Source organism: Carassius auratus, chromosome 28, assembly GCF_003368295.1.
Source record: "Carassius auratus strain Wakin chromosome 28, ASM336829v1, whole genome shotgun sequence".
NCBI lineage: Eukaryota > Metazoa > Chordata > Actinopteri > Cypriniformes > Cyprinidae > Carassius > Carassius auratus.
The window spans coordinates 6886080-6910840 of NC_039270.1; the positions used below are offsets into that span (position 1 = coordinate 6886080).

Below are 24761 nucleotides of genomic sequence, written 5' to 3' on the forward strand. Positions count from 1 at the left end.
CATCCACACACAAACAGAGTAGAACCTTAACAATCTGAACGAACTCTCAATCTTGTTTCTCATTTTCTTTCTCAGGAAGCGGTGAAGATGGAGAGAAAGATTAAACGATCTATCGGACACGTAAATATTGGAGATATGTCACGGATGTATTTGATTTGAAGGCTTTGATCGCTTCTCAGGCAGCATTGGTATTTATTTGGGGATATGAAGGAGACTGAACAGACTGAGCTGAGTGCAACCTGTGTTTTGAACAGTCGTCTGGTTTTCCATAAACTATGATTTGCTATGTTTTTCATCAGTGCAATTTGGAGGAACCTTGCTTCGCATATGCTTTTGAAACTTTTGTGCCCTTCCCAAGTGCCCTGCCTCACTTTCCTTCTTTTGCTAATTTGCAGTTCTCCATAGTGTCCAGATTTTACGTCAGAAGGATGAAGATGAGATGTCTCACTCAACCAGAGGACTCTGTTAAACACTAATGAGCCAATAGACTCCAACTCAGTTGTGCAATTGAAATCGTGTAATACTTGCCTTTTATTGTTACACACTGGATTTTATTTCATTTTTTATGTGAAATCTAGTGTGACGAGCTTATTTATATGGATTTGATGTCCAATAGAAGCAACATGGGTCTCCACAGATATTTTTGTACAGTGTTTGGACTACTTACAAACCACTTTCACCCAAGCAACGACTAGCGTAGTTTCAGTGACATGTTTTGTATTAAGATGTAGAAGTTAGGATATGGATGCGGGCAGCTGGAGAGTTTTGGCTATGAGATGCTAAGTCTTAAGTAGTGAGTATTCTTTGTCATTGCAGTCTGTTCTTGAGGAAATCATGGAGTGCTGCGCATCAGGGTCCTTTAGCTGTCGGATTGTATAGTGAAAGGGCCATCGCGATGCCTCACAGCCCCTTTCATCCCACTTGAGGACGCCCTTCATCCAAAATGAACTTCAGTTCAGGTTTGCGTTGTTTTTTTATTCAATGCAAAGGGGATATAGAACATACCCAGGTCATATTTCACCCCAAAATCGAAAGAAAGAAATGGGAACTAACTGTTTTTGGGATCACCAAGATTTGGGATTATTTTCGAGACAAATTTTTTTTACTTTAATGTGAAACAAGTAATAACATATTTAAACTGTAAGGTATGTTTTTTTTATATTATTGCACTTTTTGTTTTACTGAACTGAAAGATACGAAAGATAGAATTATGGCAATGATATTAATATTAATATTTTGCAAAATGTACAATTTTTTTTTTTTATAGATTTTGGTTTGAAATGTGACCCAGACACTCATTGTTGGCAGTAGATTAAACTACATGTTCAGCGAGTAATTATGAAAGCTTTGGTGGTCAGAGAGACTAGCTAGATAGCAGAACTTCCAAAGGTAATGGCTGCTTGTAGCATTGAGTAGAAATACTATTCAAAGAAAACAATACAAAGAACCTCCTTAAAGTTCTGATTCCCTTGTGTTAACATTAAAGAGCAGCTTGTGAACACTCAAGGGATGGGAAATGATTTAGGTTTCCATCTTTTTTTTTTTTTTTTTTGGTGCGCATGTATTATTCATTGGACCTGAAAGGTAATCGTCATAGGTTGCATAAATCATTTATATTTGCCAATCTTGCTGCTCATGATGCTTTGGGTTGAAAAAAACTAATGTATATAGTAGAAATCAAATCAAGGTGAAACTACACAATAAGCAAGAACGGGATTCAACATCAGTGAATATTTCTTAGGTTAAGTCTGAAAGAATGTTGATTTTGGTATGATATAAATCAATTGGGAGGCTGAATATTCGTAGAGGTTATCGCTGGAATAATCATGTGCATAGTGTCTACATCCCCTTGTAATTCAGTACAGTGATTTCTATGTTTTAGACCTGTTGAATATCTGTATTACCAGCACTCGATTTCAGTTCAACTTGAAATTTTATGAAAGGAAATTCCTTGGTTTTATTCTACAGTATACTTTGCTTAATCTTGCACATCTTTAAAGTGTAACTTAATGTTGAATTGTTCTCCTGTATATAAATGTTTAATTTTGTCTGTAAATTGGGAACGATGCGAGGAGTAGGTATGACAATTGATTTTGTAATTTAAAGTTAAAATGTGACCGAAGTGATCGAAAAAGACAAATTAATGATCAAATAAATGGGGAAATGCAGGTCATCATGTCCTTATAACTTGTAAATTTGCAAAAATTGTGATATTTTTACTTCATATTGATGACGATCATGCCTAGTGTCATTGAAGGAATGGTTTATAATGAATTGCTCTGTTTATTATGGAATTAAATGACAATGAACTTCTATGTCTTGTTTTAATTCTTTGTCACGCATGTTTCACAGGTGCTTTCATTACAGGAGCAAGCGGTGGTGTGCGTTTGGGCTCTTTTTTGTTTATTTTTGCAATTCCGCAGAAATCCATAGAAATATTACAAATGATAACAAGCTGGTGCTTTTTAACAGATCTTTATTAGGGGAAAAAACCTATGTCAGTGGTTGTTAGATCACAGTAGGGAAGTTGTGTCCACGTTTACAGCATTGTCTCTGACAATGCAAGCGGACTGAAATAAAATCATTTTTAAATAATATAATCAAACCAATAACATAAAATGGTCTTCTCGTTACAGAAACAAATGCAGCAACAAGAAATAACATAACATGCTTAAAACAAAGAGACATCAGTGGATCAGGTGATTCAAATCATACACATACAGTAATCAAACGTCACACCTGGAAAAGTGATGTTTGTTATTCAGGCAAGTGGAGTCAAAAATAAAAAAAGTCACATTTGGTTGGAAGGGACATGGAGACAGGAAGGGTGTTAAGAACAGCAAACTGGGAAATGCAGTAAAGCATGATAAAGGTGGTGATTATGATGATGGTGGTAGATGGGCACTATATCTAGCAGCCCACAGCATTCCCGTTCACCTGACTCTGTATGCGGCTGGGCATTGGACTGCGAGGTGCCACGCGCTGGGCCTCTATAGAGTTCCCTCTCACAGACAGGTGCTCCCATCCACCCTGTTTTAGTGCATTAGTTGAAGAAATGACTCTCAGAGTAAAGATCTGTTGATACTTATTACAAGATTTAAAAACAAAAATGCATTCACAATTCAGCATTTGACTTAATGTGGAAAAACTTACCCCAATGCCAAAGTCCCAGCTCAGGCCTTTGGGCTGCATGGGCTTCACTCCTAGTCTGTGACACACCGTTCCTGAGCTCTCTGATGGATAACCTGGCACTTTATCAGCAATTATCCAAACCTGGACAGATACATTACGACCACTTTACAGTTTCATAACCATCAAAGCAATAAAACCGAGGGAACATTATTATTTATATTTGGGTAGTTGGACAGGGGTGTATCGAAGTATGACAGGAGCTAGTAAACGTCAGGAAGAAAATCCCAAAGAAAGTGGGTAAAGGAAGGATTAACATTATAACAGAAATGCAGAATGAAATAATAGTGAAAAGAGGAAACAAAAGCTTTCAGTATACAGAGCTGTGCAGCATGAACAATGAGAACAACAAAGGGCCTAAAATCGAGCCTTGTGGTACACCATACTTTTCTGAGGGCAGATACCTTTTAATTTACACTAATGAAAAGGTAGCGATCTGGTAGGTAGTCTATAAGAAATCACACAACATTTTATCTCACTACCGCAATGTTTTTTTTATTAATGTTATATTAATATATATTTTTTTTTAATGTATACTTGAAGTACACTTAATGTGCATCCTTTTTTTCCACCGTGTTTGTCTATTTAAGATAACATTTTCATTAGTTGTTTTAACCAAAGTAAAAGGTTTCAAACCTGGTCCAGTGGTCCAACAGACACCTTACACACATTACTTGAGATGAGTTCCCATGCAGAACCCTGAGGATAGCTGGGTGTCAAACCCTGTCTGTACCACAGATTACCTGCAAAAAAACATACACACTTAGCTTGAACTTGATTGGAGATCGAGATCTGCTTTCCATGTGCTACATTGTTCTCAACGGCATTTTAATTATTGCTTACTTATTCACTACATACTGCCTACTACTATATCTCTCTTCACACTTCATAATGAGGAGAAACAGTCAAGTAGAGCCTGTGATTACCAATACAGCTTGATTCAAATAAAACAAATAAAGAAGCAAGTAGGAACAGTTGTCTCACTGTTTTCATCCACAGCATAAACGGAGGTCCTGCCCACAGATACCTGCCTGAGCGTCTGCTTCAGGGGAGATGGTATGTGGTACCAGCACTCACCTGAGAAATCAAATCTTAATAAGTCATTTGACAAAGTCAGTGTGCCTGTCTTTGTTCGTTTTTCTACATGTTAATAATGACATAACCGCACTACCAATGAAATCACATTTAATAATTGCTGTAAGTTGCTCAAACCAGAAAACCAGAACCAGCAATAGTTTACATATTGTAGGATGTCCATCATCATTTTCTAGTTGAAAACGTCACCCTTTCCATCAGGATGATCCTGTGGTCTCACCAGCTGGATTGTGGGCAGACACGGAGCCCCGGTAGAAGACAGCACCGTCCCTGGCGATGGCCCACACCTGGTGGCCTCCTCCTATGCAAATGGACTTAAAGGGCTGGTCTGTGCCCACATGGAGCCAGGAGTTACCCTGTGGTTTCAGAGAGTTAGAGGTCAGAGGACATCCCATAGACTATGCGCACTAACATAATACAAGAACAGAGATGAGAGGAGGATATTCAATCTGAGGAAAATAATATATAAAACCCCCAAGAAGTCAAAACAAGGGATTTGTGTCTAATCATATATGCATAAAGGCTTTTAAAAGGTATTTGCACTGACTTAAAATTTCCATGTCATGGGTTATTTAAGTCGAAGTCACACTGAAACTGTCTGATAGAACCAGACTTTACTTTTCTGGGACTTTTTTTGGTGGTTTTGGCATTTACTTTGGGTCTGAGGCAAGAAAAGATGATTTCCTCTTGACTTTTCAACTGAAATGAAATTTTGGAGATCGCGTGGCCCTGTTTTGTGAGAGTGGGGTGCAGGATAGAGACAGGATTTAGTTCTCACAGCCGGGTTGTTGGCGGTGACTCCCAGACGGCACAGCACATCTCCCTTCTCACTGATGGCCCACACAGGAACCTGCTCTGGACTGCACTGGGCCAGACACGGCAAGACGGTGACGTCACTCAGTGCAATCGGAGGAACCTTCTGCCACGGGCCACTAAGGCTGATCTTACACTTCCTGTGACAAAGAAACACTCTCCTATAGCTTTTCTTACACAAACGGGCCTCTTGCCCCTCTTGCTAACAAAAATCTGCATACATGTATCAAAAGCAGCAAAAATGTGAACTGACCTAGCCCACCGCCTGCGTCGCACAAAGTCCTTCATTGTCTTATATCCATGAAACGTCCTGAATGAACATAAAACATATATTAGTTTGAGACAGAAATGTCTAGTTTCTGTTCTATTAATAGGTTTAAAGTCAACATACACTGAGAAATCTGCAGCGTACTGCCAGCCCTCTTTATCTGTCCCTCCTGGGACACCGTAGTCAACATCCCAATCAGAAACCTGTGAGAGTGAGATGCAGATATCAGTCAGTAAACAATAATCCGTATAATACACCAAATGGTAGAGTGCACTAAAAAGAGTCCTGGCTGTACCCATGTCCACTGCGGCGAGGGAGGCCTGGTGTTGTCTTTGGTACACTCCCTCAGGCCTGAAGCATCGCTCCACATGTAGCGATCTGTGGGAAGACCCCTGAGGACCACAGCAGACACGGAGCGTTTACAGCAGGAAAACAAGTAAACAAGCAGCAGAGCTCAGGGAAATGACACGCACTTGTCTGTGTATCCTGTCATTGGGTTCCAGCGCTGGTTCTCGTAGATGTACGCGCACCTCACATCACTTATCGCTTGGTTAAGGTTTTCATTTCCTGAAATGAATTAGATTTAAACACCGGGCAGAAGCAACTAGATTTCACGTCATTTAATTTTAGTAATGAAAGCTTTAAAGGAAGGAGAAAGGAGATGGTTTGGGTGCGTTTTACGCAAACTGTGAGTAATTGGAGTAATCCGTGCAATTATTCTAGTGAATGAGACCCAGTGTTTGGGAAGATCAGCAACTGTGTTTGGAATACAGTACTAGCATACTGCTTGCTGAATATCCCATCCTGCTGCAAAGTTCAGCTTAGACCGGCATGAACTGCATCCTGGTCTAGACTGGTTTATGCTGGTTTGATGCTGGTCTGACTGGTGGACCATGATGCAAATCTTGAGAAAGATCTGCTGGTGAAGCCTCATGGGAACATCAGCACACCAGCAACCAGACCAGCAGATGTTCATCTTGCAGGGTCAAAACTAGATGTAGGATAGGGATAGCAGCAGGGTGCATGTTTACCCTGAGCCGACGGTCCCCTGCTGCCCCCCGTGTAGACCCAGGCGGTGTGATCGTGAGCGATGCCCCACACCACACCCAGACTGTTAGACTCCACACAGAGCAGATGAGCAGGAACCTGACGCCAGAACCTGAGCCCACAGCAGGAACGCGCACAGACACGTGAAGCATGCCCAGCACAATTACAATCACAAACACACACGGTCCAGAGGACACCAAATTAAACGCATCAGACACCTCTGTGGCATGCAAGCCAGACTTTATCCATGATTCAATTATGAAACAGCAGATTAGCTCTGTCTGAAACCCAGTGAGCTGCTATTAAGGCACTTACAATGCAGACTGCAATTAGTGAAAGCAGTCAGTCATCTGTGAGAGCTATTTCTACCTGATTCGAACCCATAAAAACTAGTTTTGCTGGTATAGATTGGTGTATATAGGTTGGTTCAGTGATCCTATTTAAACATCAGGCTGTGCTTAATATTTGTTGTCATGCTTTTATAATATTGTGTTGTTAGCTTAGCCTCATGCTAATGCCAAAACGCCAGAAATCAAGTGTGTCTCGAGTCTTATAGAGAAGCACTGTTTGTTTTGGCACGTGAAGGAGAGTGAAGCAGCTCACTGGGTTTAGAACAGATGGGGACGTCCTTACATGTGCTCGCAGGGTAAGTACTGCGCCGGGGCTTCCAGACTGGGTGACGGATCATGGACCATGACGTCACCTTTACACGTCACAGCCCACAGGGCCTGTTTGGATGGATGCTCTCCAAGACCCCTGGACGCACAACACGACTCGTTCAACAGAGACCGCTGCAACGGTCACACAGAGACAGAAAGCACTCGTCACTCACCAAATCTCACTCTCATTCTGCAGTGCAATCAAAAACACATCCTAAACTCCTCAGGAAGATTGATGATCTGGGTAAAATGTGTTTTAGGGGTAAACAAAATCACAATGCAATAAACCAATAAACCAATATGCAAATATCGATTTATTCTTTAATGCTGTCAAACGATTAATCGCAGTTAATCGCATCCAAATAAAAGTGTTTGTTTACATAATATATCTGTGTATTGTGTATATTTGTCATGTATGTAAATATACACACAAACAGCATATATTTTAAAAGTATTTACATGTATTTATTAGTTAGTGCTGTCAAACGATTAATCGTGATTAATCGCATCCAAAATAAAGGTTTTATTTACATAATAAATGTGTGTGTACTCTGTATATTTATTATATATATATATACAGCACACACAAATAATATTTAAACAATGTTTATGGATGCGATTAATCGTCTGACAGCACTAATTTTCAATGTTAATATTTATTTTCGTATTACACAATTATATTTAATATATAAACAACATATTTTTCTTAAATATGTACATGCATGTGTGTGTGTATTTACATATACATAATAAATATACACAGCACACACATATTTAATAAAGACTTTTATTTTGGATGCGATTAATCACGATTAATCGTTTGACAGCACTAATTGTTTTTCTTGATTTTGTGAATAAATGTGTTTTTCATGAGAGGAATTTATCAATTTTTAAAGAACATCATCAAAATACAGGATCATGACTGGGAAGATGTATGGATACAGTTCAAAGTTCATCGTGCGTGTGCTTTGTGTCACATACAGATCCTTTTAACCAGATGTGCTGTTCATACAGTAAGTGCATTTTACCCAGGTGTTGAAGTCTTGTTGAGAGGGTGTTGCCAGTAAAATGGGGCATCTCTGTTTGGTTCTCTCTGGCGTGTAAACAGCCACAGTGTACAGAGAGTCCCTGAACATGGGCACCAGGGCCGTCACCTCCTTTATCACAGCATATAGAAACTGACACACACATCAGAAGAACCGTGGAGTTACTTACACTAATACAGCCTGAGAACACTTTACTTCAACAACACATTTTGATCTAAATTCATTCATTTGGAAAGGCATTCACAAACTTTTTTTACTCCTGAAAAACTTTGTCAACTTGTGTCTCTGGATATACTGTTATACGAATACACTGTTGTGAAAAAAAAGTGTGCTTAATTATATCAAATAGTGTACTTCAAATCTGACATTAGTCATTTTTCTTCTTTTTCCATTATGTTTTGTTTCTTTTGTTTACAGTATAATATTTTGTTAAAAAACAACTGTATTTCATGATTTGGTTTTGATTATTTTCTGTAGACTTGTTATGCAGGCATTGCGTATTAGATCCAGTATTTAGTGATCTAGTAAGTTTGAGTGGCGTGTGTGATTTTTCATTTACAATTTCAAACTTAATAAAGTTTTTATTTAAAGTACATTTTAAATGCTTCATGCTTTAAAGAAGTACACTCCTTCTGATGTGTTGATTAACATACTAAAGCACATTTAGGTACTTGATTTTACTGTCATGTGTTATTTGATACTACATTTAAAGTTGATATTTTTTTTTTATGTATTGTATTGCAGATTCAACTATAATAAGGTTCATATTAAATATTGTATTCAGTTTGCATTTCACTATATTATTTCCACAATAGGTGATCTTTGTGCTATTATGCTAAAGTAGACTTCTCTTCCGCAGAGGCACCTTCTTCTCCTGGTCGTGAGTGTAGTAGAGGTAAAGGATGTCTCCTGTCTGGGCTCCAGCAGCGGTGACCTGCTCCAGCGTCACACTCACATCCTCCCACTGATGAGGGGTCCAGTCCCTCCACCAGGACATACAACCTCTCGTCACACGCACAGACTGAGACACACACACACACACACACATCAGTGTTTGAGATGTCCTATTGACTCTTCCTCTCGTGTGATGCACAAAAGTGCATTTACCTTCTCTACAGAAGCATCTCTCTCTTGCTGAGCTCCTCTCGTCCGAGTGTCTGTGTCTAGAGCACCGAGGGCTGGTGTGATGGATGGAGAGAGCGGCCCGGGATCTGACAGAATATTTATTTTCTTATCAATCTATTTCAATATGTATACAAAATGTAATTTAGATTTGTATTAAAATGGGACATGTGGTGAGTTATGAGACCAATGGAAACAACTGGTAAGGCATTATCAACATCAAGCCTAGTATAACTGGTTTTAATGCATTATTCTTGAACTTCTACCACTGTAAAATTTTATATAGTGCATGAGTTTACTTTTTAGCATTATACATTTTTTCTTTTACCCCTTTACTTGAAGCCTTTATATAAAATGCAATTATAAAAGTATTCATTTTGCTTTGCAATGCACCTTACAATTACTCTAATGAATAACTGAAATTAGTTATTACACTTGTCTATTCATTGTTCAACATTTAGAAAGTATAATGAAGCACATGACGATAACCAATTACAGATGTACTGTCAGAAGGAATCTGCAAATATTATAATGCATTTTAACTTTGATTACAATTTATCAAAGGTACTACGTCTTTTATAATGCATCACACAGTAAAGGCTTCAAGTAAGTTCCTTCAGCGATAGAAAGAACAACATGAGGTAGAGGTTGAGTGTGAATAAGTGCGTTGCACCTGAGATGTTAAACAAGTCGACGTGTGAGCTGGAGCTGGAGCTGATGTCACATCCTCCTCCGGTGACCCAGGCCCAGGGCGGCAGCTCCTCCTGCACTACCGTGTTGTGCTGCAGCTCAATGGGATACGTGGCCACTGAGCTCCGAGTGCTGCTGGGATCCGAGCTCTTCATCTCCTCCAGGTCAACATTGCTCCATGGTGTCTCGCTTCCATCGGACGGGCTGCTGGGGCTCAGGAAAGAGGAATCGGACTCTTGGCTCGTCACCTGGTTGTCCTCAGGTACACTGGGATGAGCCGCTGGAGCAGAGCGATCAGACACCAGCGCAGAGATAAAGCTGTCACTCGTGATCTTGGGGACACGTGGCTTTGGAATGTCTGTGTCATCACAGCCCAGAACAGAACCTTGGGAAGGAGCGGTGACCTCACCAGCGAAGACACTGGCATCACTGTGAACATGGACACTGGGAAACACACAGACACAGAGCCATTCACAACACTGACAGGCAACGCGCCAACTGCTGGATGGACAAGACACTGCAACAAATACTGTAAATGGCATCTTCTGTACTAGTGTGTGTGTACATAATATAATATAAAAATATATAATATGTAATATATAATTGTATTATATTTGTAGCAGTAACCAACAATACATTGTATGGGTCAAAATTGTAGATTTTTCTTTTATGCCAAAAATCATTAGGATATTAAGTAAAGATCATGTTGCATGGAGATATTTTATAAATTTACAGCTGATAAAAGCTTAATTTTTTAAGAATTTCATTTGGAACTATTAGTTGTATCTCAGCCAAATATGGTCCTATCTTAAGAAACCATACACCAGTGGGAAGCTTATTTAGTCAGCTAACAGAATGAATCGCAATTTCAATTGACCCTTATGACTGGTTTTGTGCAGGTCCAGGGTCATATATACTGTATAAATATCTTGGTTTGGTGCGTGAGGCCTTACAATGAAAACAGGCAATTCACCCCCAATCCAGAAGGGGGCGCTTGCAACAATGCAACGCTGTTTGATAACCGGCCTTCAACAGAAAAAGGCCCACTAGACAGTGACCATGTGCTGACTCTGAATGCATCTCTCAGAGACTGACAAAGAAGTATACTTTAAAATACTTGTAAAAAATGTGTAGCCTGAATGCACTGTAAGTTGCTTTGGATAAAAGCATCTGCTAAATGTAAATATAAATGTAAAGGCTTGTGCAATCAACTGTTTGCGAATAATTGTTATGTTATGTTAACTACTATTTATTAGCAAAGCATTTGTGAAGCCACGACACACACAACCTTGAGGTGGATGGGCTACAACAGCAGAAGACCCCACCACTCATCTCCACTACAAACAGGAAAAAGAGGCTACAATTTGCAAGAGATCACCAAAATTGGTCAGTTGCTCAAGTTTTTCACCTACCTGGAATGATTTGTGCTTTCACTGCCTTCAAGCTGAGCTGACACTGCCACCCATGACCTGCCAGTGACCTCTGTGGCTGTCACACCGTGACGAAAATACACAGTCCGGTCATCGCTGCCAACCCCCCATACCTGTGTCACAAACAAACACCCATAAAATATACTCATACTTTCTGTATCACACCAGCCACAGTCTCTCAGTTCTTACATAGCGTCTTCAAACTGAGATATCAAAACATATGGGTCGAAATAGATAACACAACCTAATGGGACAAACTTACCCTATTTCAAGTATTTTCTAAATGCATCTTCTTTATGTTAAAAAAATATTTTAATACAAAAAAAACAAACATCACTAACTAATGACCTGGTGTTCTGCAGCCTTTATTTTACTAAGTTCATATGTTACATTTTAAAATATATTATAAAATGTAATCTAAATTATATAATTAAAATATGATTACATTTAAAATATATATTCTTATAATATTTCACAATATTGCTGCTTTTAACTGTATTTTTGATCAAATAAATGTAGTCTTGCTGAGCATTTGAGACATTTTTTTTTAAAACATTAAGAAATCTTACAGATGCCAAACTTTTGAATGTTAATGTATAAAAAATTTGAAGTTCTGACTGAAGTTTGAATGGGTGTTACACTTCTGGTAACTACACAGAAATATATGACAGAATATTTGATTGACCTGTTATATCATAATCAAGCAATAGATAACCATTCAATAATACATTAACAATAAAATCCCTCATATCAACTGCATCATAATAAAGCTGGCTTAAAAAAAAAAAATCATCATGTTATGAGACAATTTTCTTTTTATGTGCTGACATAGTTCTCATAGACAGGATATTGTTTCTGATTAAGCCAAATTAAGGAACAGGATCAAGTATGAGCGTCGCAGCTGCGCTAAACACACAGATACATAGCCCGCGCGGTTAGTAATGAAATGTGAAGTATGCAATAGTGAAGAGCGGCCAAACTCAAATTAGATGCTCCCATATGGCTGTGTGCGGGCGAAAGAAATGGAGGTGTATATATATATGGCTGGGCTGAGCTGGAGGAGGCAGTGGGCAGCAGGAAGGGCCAGGCGCTCTAAGGGTCCAGTTACAGAGAGGGAGAGAGATGCAGAGACAAAGTTTGCATCGCTTGCAAACTCCACACTGAGACTCAGCGGCTCTAGTAATCAACACCCACGGACACCCGACTCCGCCAGACCACACATGCCCGTCCCGGCAGGAGGGAGGGGCCAGTGTGAACTGGAGAAGGTGATTGGACGATGGGTATTTGTGCGTATAAACTAGGACAGTGAATACAGTCGGCCTGCCGTGCAGCGAGCACATATTGGTCTGAGGATCTAATGATGGTTAATCCTCAAAGCTACATTTGAGAACATTAGTGTAATTAAACCTGTCTGGCCCCCCCACCCTACCTCAGAAGGGTGTCCCCCAAGGACAAGTACTGGGACCACTAGAGTTGTCCACAAGGAAATAAAATAATCATCTCGCCAGATGAAATTTGATATCGGCAACAGTAATAAAGCATGGTGTGAGTGCACTAAACTTATCAAGATTGATACATCACTTGTTAGTGGAGTTCTCTAAGGCAAAGATCACTATTATCGCTCGTACTTATGGTGAATGATTTGAACAAACCCAGAACCCTATGTAACTCAACCTGCACTTTTTGTGATACAGACATGAATGGTACCACAAAACATGTGGTGATACGACTTATGATTTTCACCTGGTGGACAACAAAACCTACTTTAATGTACTTTAATGTTAATCTGAATACTTTAATGTCACTTTAATATTACTATAATAAAATGATCTCGTCACCCCTTTGAAATTTCACTCAAGCCCCCTATTTGGCTCTGGACCATCTGGCGGTACACTGTTGTAAAGTGAGTGTGTGTATATTTGTATTGTTAGAACGGCAGTATAACATGATACCTCACTGATCTCACCTGGTCATTGGGGCCCATGCTAAGCATCACCATCTCTCCACCAATACTGATCCAGCCTGAGCCAGTGGGATTGTGGGAATTCACACCCCTCCTGAACCAGACCTATCACACACACAAACACGTTGCATTTACACATTGCACACTGCGTTTACTGAATTTTCTTACACACTGTGTACTGCCTTTTTTTTTTTAAGTGTTTGAAACTGAGCTTGTCATGAAACAAATATTTTAAGTAGCATGCTACACTGTCACATGCTAGATCAGGGGTGTCCAATCCTGCTCATGGATCGCCAACGTCCTACAGAGTGTAGCTCCAACCCGTTCCAACACACTTTCCTTAAAATGATTCCGAGGAGCTTGATTGGCCGGATCGGGTGTGTTCAATTGGGGCTGGAGCTGAACTTAGCAGGACAGTGGCCCTTCTTTAGGTACTTGATGAAATTGGAAGATAATGTTGCTTCCAAATGCCTTTGATGGAAGGAAAATAACTGAAAGCACTCATAGAGTAAATCCCATCTTACTTTGTTGTCTTTGGTAACAACCCAAACGACATTGATTCCCACTGCGACATGAATAGCTCCTTTCTGATTTGGAGGCAGCACAAGCTCCCACGATGAGCCTGAAAACAAAAATTATGCACTTTTAAAGAATATACTTAAGTGTGAACTGAATGTAAATGTTAAGGGGAATTAAAATTAGATTGGGAAACTCTGTTGATGAACTAGTTACTTATTAGCATGCATATTACTAGCATATTGGTTGTTTATTACCGGTAGTACTTATCAAGCACATATTAATGCCTTATTCTGCTCGACAATATTTTGGATGTCTTAACCTTACACATACCTAAAACATAACTAATATAACCTTATTTAGTATTAATAAGCAGCATATTAGAATTCTAAAGGAAAAAGTCATAGTTAATACTGAATTTGTTCCCCACTTTAATGTTACTTTAATGTCATTTCTATTGAAACTTGTATTGAGAACTGACTATATACATGCACTAAAAATCCCCAAAACTCCAGCTGACTCAAAAGACGTTTCTTTGAGCAATTGACAGCAGCAACCTCCTGCAGCATTTGACTTGACTTCACCTTATTTAATGCAATGACATTCAGAAATGTTTAGTTGTGGCGCAAGTGGCCACATGTTCTCTGTCATGCTATTGACATGACCGTGACCGTGATCATAGTTTCACCCTAAATAGCGGCGATGTGGAAGTCATTCCAAACATGTACTGTATGTCGTGCATACTATATGTGTGAATTCAAAGGACAGGAATACATCTGTCAGTGTCAGACCTTTAGGGCAGTCTTTACTGATGCCCGTTCTGGCCAGCAGTTGTCCGTCCCAGAGAACGACCCAAAGCAGGTCTTTCGGCCCGGCGCTGACCTGCGCCACCTCTCGGGGAACCTGGGTGGGTTCCCAGCACGTCCCCTCCGGGTTCTGCTGTCTGATGCCTGTGCGGAACCACAGCTGTGTAGAGAGATACACAAACACACCTCAGATCTGTGAGGGGGCGTGAAGAGTTTCTTAACACGTGATAAAAATGACAAAACATTCAGTGGGTGTTTAAATTAACCACTTGGCAGGGAAATTGTTCACATTCTTGTGAGCAAGTGGTTAATCCATAAAGAGGTGTTGGCTGAGCTCAAAATATAAAGCAGACGTCACAGAACAGCAGTGAACTCTAGTGGTCACAAAACTGTAATGCAACCGCAAGTCGGTGCTGATACTTAAAAATAAGACCATTTAAAAATAATGTTTGTTCATTGAATAAACCTGAGATAAAATACTATGTATATTAGATGACAAACATAAAGTTAAATTAGAATTAGAAGGCAAAATTAAGTTTAAGAGTACTAAAATGACTAAACCTGATAGAAATTAAAGCAAAACAGAAATATTACAAATGAAAGAAGCATATAAGGAAATTACTGAACATAAAATGAAAGCTGAAAATATAAAAATAAGCAACTCAAAATAGTAATAAAGAACAGAGCAGCAGTGCCCTCTAATGGTCAGAAACTTGTAAAGCAGCCACAACATAAGTACTGGACCTTCCCTTGCTGGGACACGGCCCACAGGTAAACGTGTTTCTCAGGACTGTCACTCATGTCCCAGCCTCCACAGCTGATGTCACTGAAGGGCTCTGGTGGAGGTCTGGCTCTCTCCAGAGGCACCTGCTCCAAAAACACACATAATCAGAAAGACTCTACATATGCGGACAGCTAATACGTGTACATCAAACTGAAACATTACACTGGTTGACCTTTGGTTGTTTCACACTGGAACAACAGTAACGTTTGGATTCCCATTTGAAATACCTTGGCCCAGGATCCCAGAGCTTTATATCTCCTGTAGCGAAGCCATCGCCTGCGACGCACGCACGAGTTCCACTTCTTCTCTTTGGTGAAGGTGGCAGGGAAGTCCACTGCATACTCCCACCCCTGCAAGCACAGGAAGCAGCATTACACACTCATTCTGACATGATTTCTCAGTTTGGTTTTAGGACTTTTTATGAATCATTATTTGACATGTAATTACATGAGTGTCATGGAGTGACATACTTTAAAGGATTAGAGTTAAGTGTTAACTGAATGTGATGTTTTTAGTCACTTAACTGCATGTTATTTACAATGCAATGAATCCGTTTTATTGTTTAAATGTAAATTGAATTCAGTTAGTTACTACAGAGTGCTTTTTTTTAAACCAAATTAAGCAGGACTTAGAAAAGGAAAGGGAAACCAAAGAATTTGTGGGATCAATGTGGGGATGTAAACTTTTGAACGGTGTCATTTTTATAAATTCAACCATTCGTGGACTATACGTAAACATCTTTTATGTGAAATATTTGATTCAGGCCAGTACTAAATGAACAACAACATTCATTTTGTTTGAACCCTCTTTGGTAAAATAATGAACGTGTAGCAGATTCTGAAAGGGGGGTGTAAACTTTTCACCTCAACTGTAATTATTATTTCAGATTACAAGCGCATATCCAAAACGATTCAGCACACTTCTTTTTCCCAAGGGATAAGGAATGTGTTCGGTTTGTGGATTAGGTTTACAATAGGTCAGGTTTGGATGGGTTGAGTTTAGGATGGCTTGAGGTCTGATATAGTGTCACTCACCCCCGTCTCACTGGACTCTCTCCCGCAGCTTTCGACATCCACGTACCAGTCGCCCTCCCACTCCCAGTTAGCAGACGGCAACACGAAGCTGTGAAGAGGTTGTGGGTTCAAGCCCAACTCATCGGTCCACTGCCAGCGGTCTGTCGGGAGGAGTGTGTCTGTGTAACCATCAACTGGGTTCCATCTCTGTAAAACAGACCCACAGAGTCTGGTGTACTGTTTGTAACATGCAATCCTTATGAATTATGAATATGAACAGTTTATTTCACTTGCAAAGAGTTTTACATGTTACACTTTTACTTGACAACTGTTTTTGCTATTGTGCATGCTTTTTTCCAAATCAGAGGTACTGTATTTTATCATGCTAATAAATCAGAGATGAATCGAAATGTTTCCAACACACCTGGTTTTCATAGGTCTCTTCCTGGTGGCGTATAGGCACTTGACTGGGATACACATGGAGATAAACCTGATGGTCGCAGCCGATGCCCCAGCAGCAGTGATGGGAGCCCGTCACCCGCTTCAGCTCCAGCAGGAGATCCGCGGCGCGCCTCCAGCGGCCTCCAGCGGCCCACAGACTGAACGCCCGCCCGTACACATCCACCGCCCACAGCTGCGACCCCGACATCATGGGTCCTGGAGGACAGCCTGTTTAGACAGTACGGTGGATTAGGGTTTTTGCAATTTTGCCTTGTGTCTCATTGTGCCACATGAAGCCAAAGCAATAAATCTAAATATTTGATCATCATGAAATCAGAAGAAATTTTTCAGATATTGTACTTAAAGGGGAAATGGCACTTATATTAGTGCTCCTTGTGCCAAAAGAACTGGTGGATTTTCTAATGTGGGACACTCCATGCTCAAATCTGGGACACTGTGTTTTGGGTTAGAAATAGTTAAAAACAATTCATATTTTACATTTATCAAGCCTGGTTACAAAAATACATGTATGGCATTTAAACTTTCTTAATGCACATTTTATCAACTGAATAACATAGTATATATACTGTCCCACATTAGTCACAGCTACATCCTATGTCACTGGCATTTAAGTGAACTTCATAAGCGCTACTTCCGGTTTAATGATTTTCACACCCACATTTCTGACATCATTTCGAGAGTGATTTCAATAACTTGACACCCCTGATTGAATTCAACACCAGTCATGTTCACTTTAATGTTGTAAAAGAAGCTATAAAAGGCTTAGGTGTCCCAATAGTCAATGTCCCACATTACATTAATCCACCCTATTTTATTTCGTATACACTTACATGATAAAATAGCTTTGAATATGTGCAGCTCTTTGTAGATTATTAAACCACAAGACTGTCAAGCATTCATCTCCAAACAAAGTTCGTGATTAAAATTAAATAGCATTTGACAGCTTCCTCATTTAATTCGATAAATATTACGTTAGAGAAAATCGTGATGACTTGCAATAATATGTATTATATACGAAATGATAACATAATGCAGACGTATTGTAGTCTCTTATATGGAGTAAGAGATACGGGTAACTGGACACCAGCTGGTCAGCTTGCACCTTTATGACTGGATTCATTATTACAGCCCTATTATTCTCTACTTCGTGTAGTTTATGTTATGTTTTTTTGCACATTGCTGTGGTTGTCATATGCTTTACGTTTAGTAAACACAGTAACCGACATGACGTATTCACATTCCGACACACAAGCGCTTCGTATTCTGTTCAAAAGAGATGAAAGCAGACTCATAAACTCACCTACTATGTAGTTTAATGACTTTGAAGCGATTGTTCATATATTCCGCGCATAACAAACATCGTTTATTTTCATTCCCAGCTTTATTCTAAGGGCTCAGACTCAAAGCAGGAAGTTAACGGTATCTTGCCTCTGATTGGTCGGCGCGCGAGGAAATGTCGAAATCTAAGCTTCTGATTGGACAGAGCGTGTGCGCACGTATGTTTTTCCGTCGCCTAGCCTTCTCATGTGCACGTTCACCTGCTCAATTATTCATTCTTTACTTTCTCAATAATTAAAGCTCGAGTGTGATACACCTGTGGATATTGTGTTTACATATGTACTTATTTGTATATATTTATATTTGTACATGTGTGTATATGCCGTACATCTAGATTATATATTATGGCTATATATTATGTGGTAAGAATAGAAAAAAAAAGAAATATATACAAATAATAAAAGAATGTCTGAGAGATTAAAGATCAGTCCAGGGTTTCCAGATTTGGGCCATCGATGGATCAAACCTTGAAAATGGGTTGTACAAAGGAAATAAAAAAGGATTCTGAATTCGGATTAGATCAAATCTTGGTTTTGATCTGGATTAAATCCTCAACCTGTGTTGTTCAAAATGTTTTAGTAAAATTGAAATACTTTTGATCCAAAAATGGGATTATTCTGATCCATGCAGAATGGTGGATTTCAGGAACAAAACTTTAAAACTGGTCCAAATAATACAACATTTCAACAGGTTCCCCAAATAGCTGTCAATATCAAACAAAAATAATTTAAAGTTCTTTTAAACACTAATTGTAAACTACATTGGCACAATCATCAGAGGCGGACCAGACAGAAGCAGTTATTTGTGTAAATGCAATGCAAAACATTGGCATTTTTCCCCCCATTTGATTTTTTATTTTATTTTCCATCACCATGTTCCTTTAGGAGCTCCGTAAAACACAAGAAATCCAGATTTGGAAAACTGAAAAATAAGGCAAAAACCCCTGTGCCAAGTGTCTTAATAAACCGTGGTAGTGTGGACAATGCAAGAATTTGATTGTCACTCAAAGAGAGAAGGTGTGAAGATTATAATCAAATTATTTGGTATAATTATTAGCCCACGTGTGTGTGTGTGTGTATATATACAGGTCCTTCTAAAAAAATTAGCATATTGTGATAAAAGTTCATTATTTTCCATAATGTAATGATAAAAATTAAACTTTCATATATTTTAGATTCATTGCATACCAACTGAAATATTTCAGGTCTTTTATTGTTTTAACCCTCATGTGGTGTTCAAAACCCAATAACACCTGTGGTGTTCCCGGTCAAAAATGACCGACCTAAAAAATAGCTTATAAATTATTCATTATACCATATTTTCACCCAATCTTGGATTCAATCTTTTTTTCAACTTGTTCTCTTTCAATTAGGACTGGTTTTATATTTCTGTTTGCATCTGATTAATCGTGGGCCTCATTTATCTGAGAGTAGGCATCTCATTTTTTGAGTAAAAAACAAATAATTTATGAGTAAATTTGGAAATATGAAATCGGAAAAGAATTATGAAAAAATGGCTACTGTTGATCACACTAGTCTACTCTAATGTTTCACCAGGAATTTTGTTTTGAAACTTTTGTTTTGTAAAAAATATGGCACATAGTCACACTTGTGGTGTTCCCGGTCAAAAATGACCGGCCTATAAAAAATAGCTTATAAATCACTCATTATACCATATTTTCACCCAATATTGGATTCAATCTTTTTGTCAACTAAATATTTTATTACTGATAAATAATATCAGCAATAAAAGTAATATTTGATTGGGGCACAGTAGTGTTTCACTGGGGCTCGAGTCGTGATCTCTTGTATACAGGATTGTAAACAAAAATACAAATACTATCATTTATTTGAGACACTTGAAGAAAAAGAGACTGTGTCGCTTTAAGACGCCCCAACCCCTCCTCCCGTCCTCCCTCCCACCGCGTCCCGCTTGATCATGTGATTCCAGTCTTGTGACAGTGCATCGAGCAGGAAAAAGCGTCGCGTCGAGTTTGAGAAGGAGTTTCCGTCGTTAAGTCATCCAGGTTTCTCTCACAGACGAGAGAAATCAAGAAAAGTTCGCCATGGCGCATCTTTAGGACATCTGACCGTCATAATAACATCCCTGTCCCTCACACAGACGCCGTAAGAGCGGGTTGAAGTCGCATGGGGAGGGCGGAGGAACTTTCATCCGATCTTTGTTTTGGTTTTTGTTTGTGTTAGTCCTGTGAGCATCCACGTTAAAGCAGCTCGAGAAGATTTCATGTTAGTTTGGTGAAGTGGACAGGACGCCTCGGACCGAACATGGACGCTAAACCTCTTCTCCAGGACAGACCTCCAGCGTACAACGCAGTCCCGGCCGCGTACGACTACGGCTCGATCCCCGCCGCCGCTGCACCCGCCGCCGGCTTCCAGCCACAGGCTCCGCCGCCGTATCAAGGCAAGAGAACCACACAACACACTGTATTAATCACCAATCACAAGCTATAACTCAATAACGTATGTGTGATCTTCTTATTATTATTAGTGATGACAAATAATACAACGATACTGGTTCAGATTCTGCTTCCTTGAATTACTCTTATAGAACGTCTGTGGAAGAAACATTTGGGTAAACTAGTTTATAAAGTTGACATTTTAAAACCTGAACTAGCCTTGCAATTTCATAATAATAATAATAATAATAATAATAATATATATATATATATATATATATATATATATATATATATATATATATATATATATATATTACTTATTTTATTAATTTCGAAATGTTACAGTCACCATTAAATAATATATTACAATTCTTTCAATAGGTAGACTTAATAACACATTTTACAAAGAATAGCAATCCAATAATTGATAATTATGAATTTATATATATTAAAAACTCAACTACTAACTGTAGCTATATATTTAAAAACAATAAAATAAAACAAAAATATGGTAACTCATTTACTGGAAGTTTTTTTTTTTTTTTTTTTTTTTTTTTTAAATACACCAATGATTTGAGTATCATCATCCCTAATAAACATAAGTAAATATTAAAATATATAAAATGAAAAATAAAAATAAAAAATAAAACCACCACCAACAATAAAAGCAAAAAAAAAAAAATGATACAATAATTATCAGATTATTCCTCTTCAAACTTATCTTGGTGAATTTAAAAACTTGCAGTACATAAATTCATAAATCAGTGCGTGAATCAGATTAATTCAGTTATTGGTCTGGCTGATTCATAAATCACGATTCATGAATCAGTCTGCTTCGTGATTCTCTGTAAAGAGCTAGTCCGATCAGCTCATTTTCATTCTCAAATTAATTTAGTTATGACCAGTCCTAAAAACAAAACAAAACAAACAAAAAACAGATCAGATGACTAACTTCTAAAACTAGTCTAAGCTGCTTATGCAACATGTTTCATAAGTCATAATAATAGGATGTTCTCACATATGTAGTGTCATGGTATATGAATAAGATCCTCATTTAGTACCACGGTAAGAACTAAAGTTTGTATATGTAGTTATTCTAATAGAGCACAAACACAGTGAAAAGCAGTCACGTACTGTACACAGTTTGGTTGGCTCAGTTAGTTATTAACTAATCACTGACAGCCTCCCTGGTTTTATACCCTCGTGAAAAAGAAGTACACGTTCAAATACTTTTTAAAAAGACTACACTTTAATTGCATGCTATCTACAATTGAAAGAATGAATTATAGTTTAAATGTCTACTAGCCGAAATCAACTTCCTGTTATATAAAGTAATTAACAACAGTTAAAGGGTTAATCAAACACTTTTTTAAATGTACTTTAGGATGTTAGTCAACACATCCAACGACATAATAAACATGATAAAAACACGATGATTAATAAAATGTACTGATTTGACATTATAACCAAGCGCACCTTTTAAAAGCTTACTTAAGTGTGTTACTAAACAGTCATTTATGTGTCTCTCTTTAAGGACACTTAAGTGCACTTCTATGTCATTAATAGTATTTTATCCACAAATAAATATCCACTTTTAAGATTAGACTACAAGTGCACATTCAGTAGAGTTAAAAGGGTTGTATCCTTTCAAATTCAGCTCCTAAAACCTCACTGTGCTCATCCCAGCGAGTCGCAGCTGATAAAGCGGGAGATGTGGGGTGTTAAACAGATGTGAACTGTGTCCCGCAGGTTTCCCAGCAGCGCCTGTCGCCGTAGCCGCCCAGCCGGCCTACACCAACACCTACACCATCGTCCAGCCCTCTGTGGTGGTGGTGGGGGGATGTCCCGCCTGCAGGTGAGCCACAACACACCCCAGCGGCTGTAAGAGTTCCCCCTCTAAACACAGGTTACTGAAGCTGTTGGTGTTCAGCAGCCGAGCTGTGTAATGTTCATCTGTGAAGTACAGGACCGAAATAAACCCGACGTAGTTCTACTGAACTCAGTGGTTTCTGTATCCGCCCTGTTGTCATCCTGTTCCCCTGTGACTGCATAAAACTCATGCAACTTGAGTCATGTGATGTCTAGATGCAAGATGGGGCATTCTTCCTCAATTGTGAATGTGACTTCAGAGTTTTCACGGTGTTTATGTTAGAACCGTTCAGTAAGAGCATGTGTTTTAGCCTCAGGACTGAGGCTTTACGTTGGACTCTGGTCTGTGTTAATCCAGAGTCACTTCCTGTTTGCTCATGTGATTCACAGAGAGCCACTCATGACATGCTGATTTCATGCTGAACTTTGGCTCATGTACCGACCGGATCAGACCAGTTTAGCGAGCGTGACCACCAAACAAACAGGGATTGTTGTTCCCTTACCTAAAGATAATAATAGTTGTTCCCTTACCTAAAGATCTAGATTTGTATTATTATTTTTAAATCTCACATTAATGTACTTTTCATGTGTTTCATGATTAAAGATAACAAAGACATCATTATTAGTAACCTATATGAATCAAAGGCGTTTGATGGAGAGACATGATTGCTTTATATTTCATTGAGGCTTTTATTGACTTGTAAACATGAGGTCTGAGCAAGCACGAGTGTTTAAAGCATTGCATTCACTTGAACGTTTTGGTCGTGTGGCGTTTTCAGTGGATGACAAATGTGTCCGTGCTCCAGGAATGAATGACGGGACTCTGGTGTTGTTCTCTTCAGGGTCGGCGTGCTGGAGGATGACTTCACCTGTCTGGGAATCTTGTGTGCCATATTCTTCTTTCCGCTGGGAATCCTCTTCTGCCTGGCCCTGCGTCAGAGGAGATGTCCAAACTGTGGAGCCACTTTCGGCTAGAGGGACCAAAACCCCATCCATGTCTTTTATTTTGTTGAAAAAAAAAAAATCAGTTTTAAGCATCAGCATAGTTTATTCCTAATCAACCGCACATCAGTGCCAAACGTCGCTTACGTAACTGCGATATATGACAGATCACAATAGTAACCAGCCACAAACTCTTTGATTACTTTAAGAGGGTGCATGTGACGAGCTGGCCGTGGCTTTATTTTTTACATGCCTCGCAAGCACTATTTGCCATTTTTGTTGTAGTTGTTGTTCTTTATATAAGATCTTAAAGCCAGTCTCCAGTCGTCTAATCACTAGTGCCTTTATGATGGCAGAGAAATCATGAACTGATCCGGGCCGGGACTCACTGAGGGGAAATCCCCCACACGACTCTGGACTAACGCCGACTCACTTTGAAACATTCGATTCGCTTCACTCATGTATTTTCACTTCCCTCCCGTCTGGGAATAAGCATCACTGATGTTTCTGTTTTTTGTTGTTGACTATAACATGCTCCCTAATCAGTCACATCTCAGTTCAGATCAAAATGCATCTTCTGTATTCATTTGTTGTGCTCGATTTAAAAACAAACGGTGTTATTTGTATATTTTGGATTTATGGATCTGTTCTAAACCACATTCTTTCTCGATTATTTTGGGGTCCATGTTTCCATCGATTGAGGTTATATGTGCTGGGTTTTCTGAAAGCATCTTAGGGTAAATATGCTGGACCTCAGCCATCTCCAGGTTAAACTAAAAACCTGCAATAAACAAGGGAAGTTGGCATCTAGGCAATGTAATAAACTCTTTGACAATAGAATAGTGTTTCTTTCAGTGAGCGACAATCAGTCTCGCACACACCTGGTGTGATTTTTTTCATGATGTGCTCATGCCATACACTAGACGCGCTGTTAGGATCAGTTTTCTACATTTAATAAGATTGTAAATAAAGAGCAAAACTTGTAGAATTTGTGTCGTTTGCTTATACGGGATGTTCTAGAAACGTCAGTGCATTAGCATATTTTGAACTTCCTCTTCAAACTTATCTGATCTTATCTATTGTGAATTTATTTTAATTTTCAGTTGATCAAAAGTGACGGTAAACATTTATGTTACGATTTCAAATAAACTCGGTTCTTCATTCATATTCTATTGAACGTGTTTGTAATTATTCAAATGGATTATGCATTCAAAACAACTTGGTTCCTAAAAGGAATGTGCATTTTTATTTTTGAGTGAACAGTTCCTCCAGGAACCAGTAGAAAACAAG

General features: G+C 38.9%; 3 protein-coding genes across 5 annotated transcripts in view; 2 read left to right on the plus strand and 1 right to left on the minus strand.

The window, feature by feature from the left end:
• The window catches only part of lmtk2 (lemur tyrosine kinase 2), a 35450-nt gene extending 33135 nt beyond the window's left edge, over positions 1-2315 (plus strand). For both annotated transcript variants that reach the window (XM_026207463.1, XM_026207464.1), the window contains exon 14: positions 76-2315. In XM_026207463.1, coding sequence (XP_026063248.1) covers positions 76-104 — 29 coding nt within the window. In that variant the 3' untranslated portion in view covers positions 105-2315. The remainder of the gene's footprint in view (positions 1-75) is intronic.
• Positions 2316-2459: 144 nt separating this feature from the next.
• tecpr1b (tectonin beta-propeller repeat containing 1b) lies at positions 2460-18337 on the minus strand. 2 transcript variants are annotated; one of them, XM_026207466.1, is made up of 25 exons: positions 18204-18337; positions 16866-17110; positions 16463-16648; positions 15656-15778; positions 15389-15511; positions 14630-14804; positions 13847-13944; positions 13326-13427; positions 11342-11472; positions 9913-10373; positions 9225-9328; positions 8983-9138; positions 8100-8249; positions 7046-7203; positions 6397-6524; positions 5839-5932; positions 5661-5757; positions 5489-5568; positions 5351-5407; positions 5063-5237; positions 4505-4640; positions 4174-4266; positions 3826-3932; positions 3154-3273; positions 2460-3030 (listed from the first exon to the last, which is right to left on the minus strand). In XM_026207466.1, the coding sequence occupies exons 2-25, from the start codon at positions 17091-17093 to the stop codon at positions 2911-2913; spliced, it is 3402 nt and encodes a 1133-aa protein (XP_026063251.1). In that variant the 5' UTR covers positions 17094-17110; positions 18204-18337; the 3' UTR covers positions 2460-2910. The 2 variants fall into 2 exon arrangements, with proteins under 2 accessions (XP_026063251.1, XP_026063250.1); XM_026207465.1 differs by having other exon boundaries at positions 15389-15514.
• Positions 18338-20181: 1844 nt separating this feature from the next.
• On the plus strand, positions 20182-24643 carry bri3 (brain protein I3). Its single transcript, XM_026207468.1, has 3 exons — positions 20182-20662; positions 22410-22515; positions 23372-24643. The coding sequence occupies exons 1-3, from the start codon at positions 20527-20529 to the stop codon at positions 23502-23504; spliced, it is 375 nt and encodes a 124-aa protein (XP_026063253.1). The 5' UTR covers positions 20182-20526; the 3' UTR covers positions 23505-24643.
• The last annotated feature ends 118 nt before the right edge of the window (positions 24644-24761 follow it).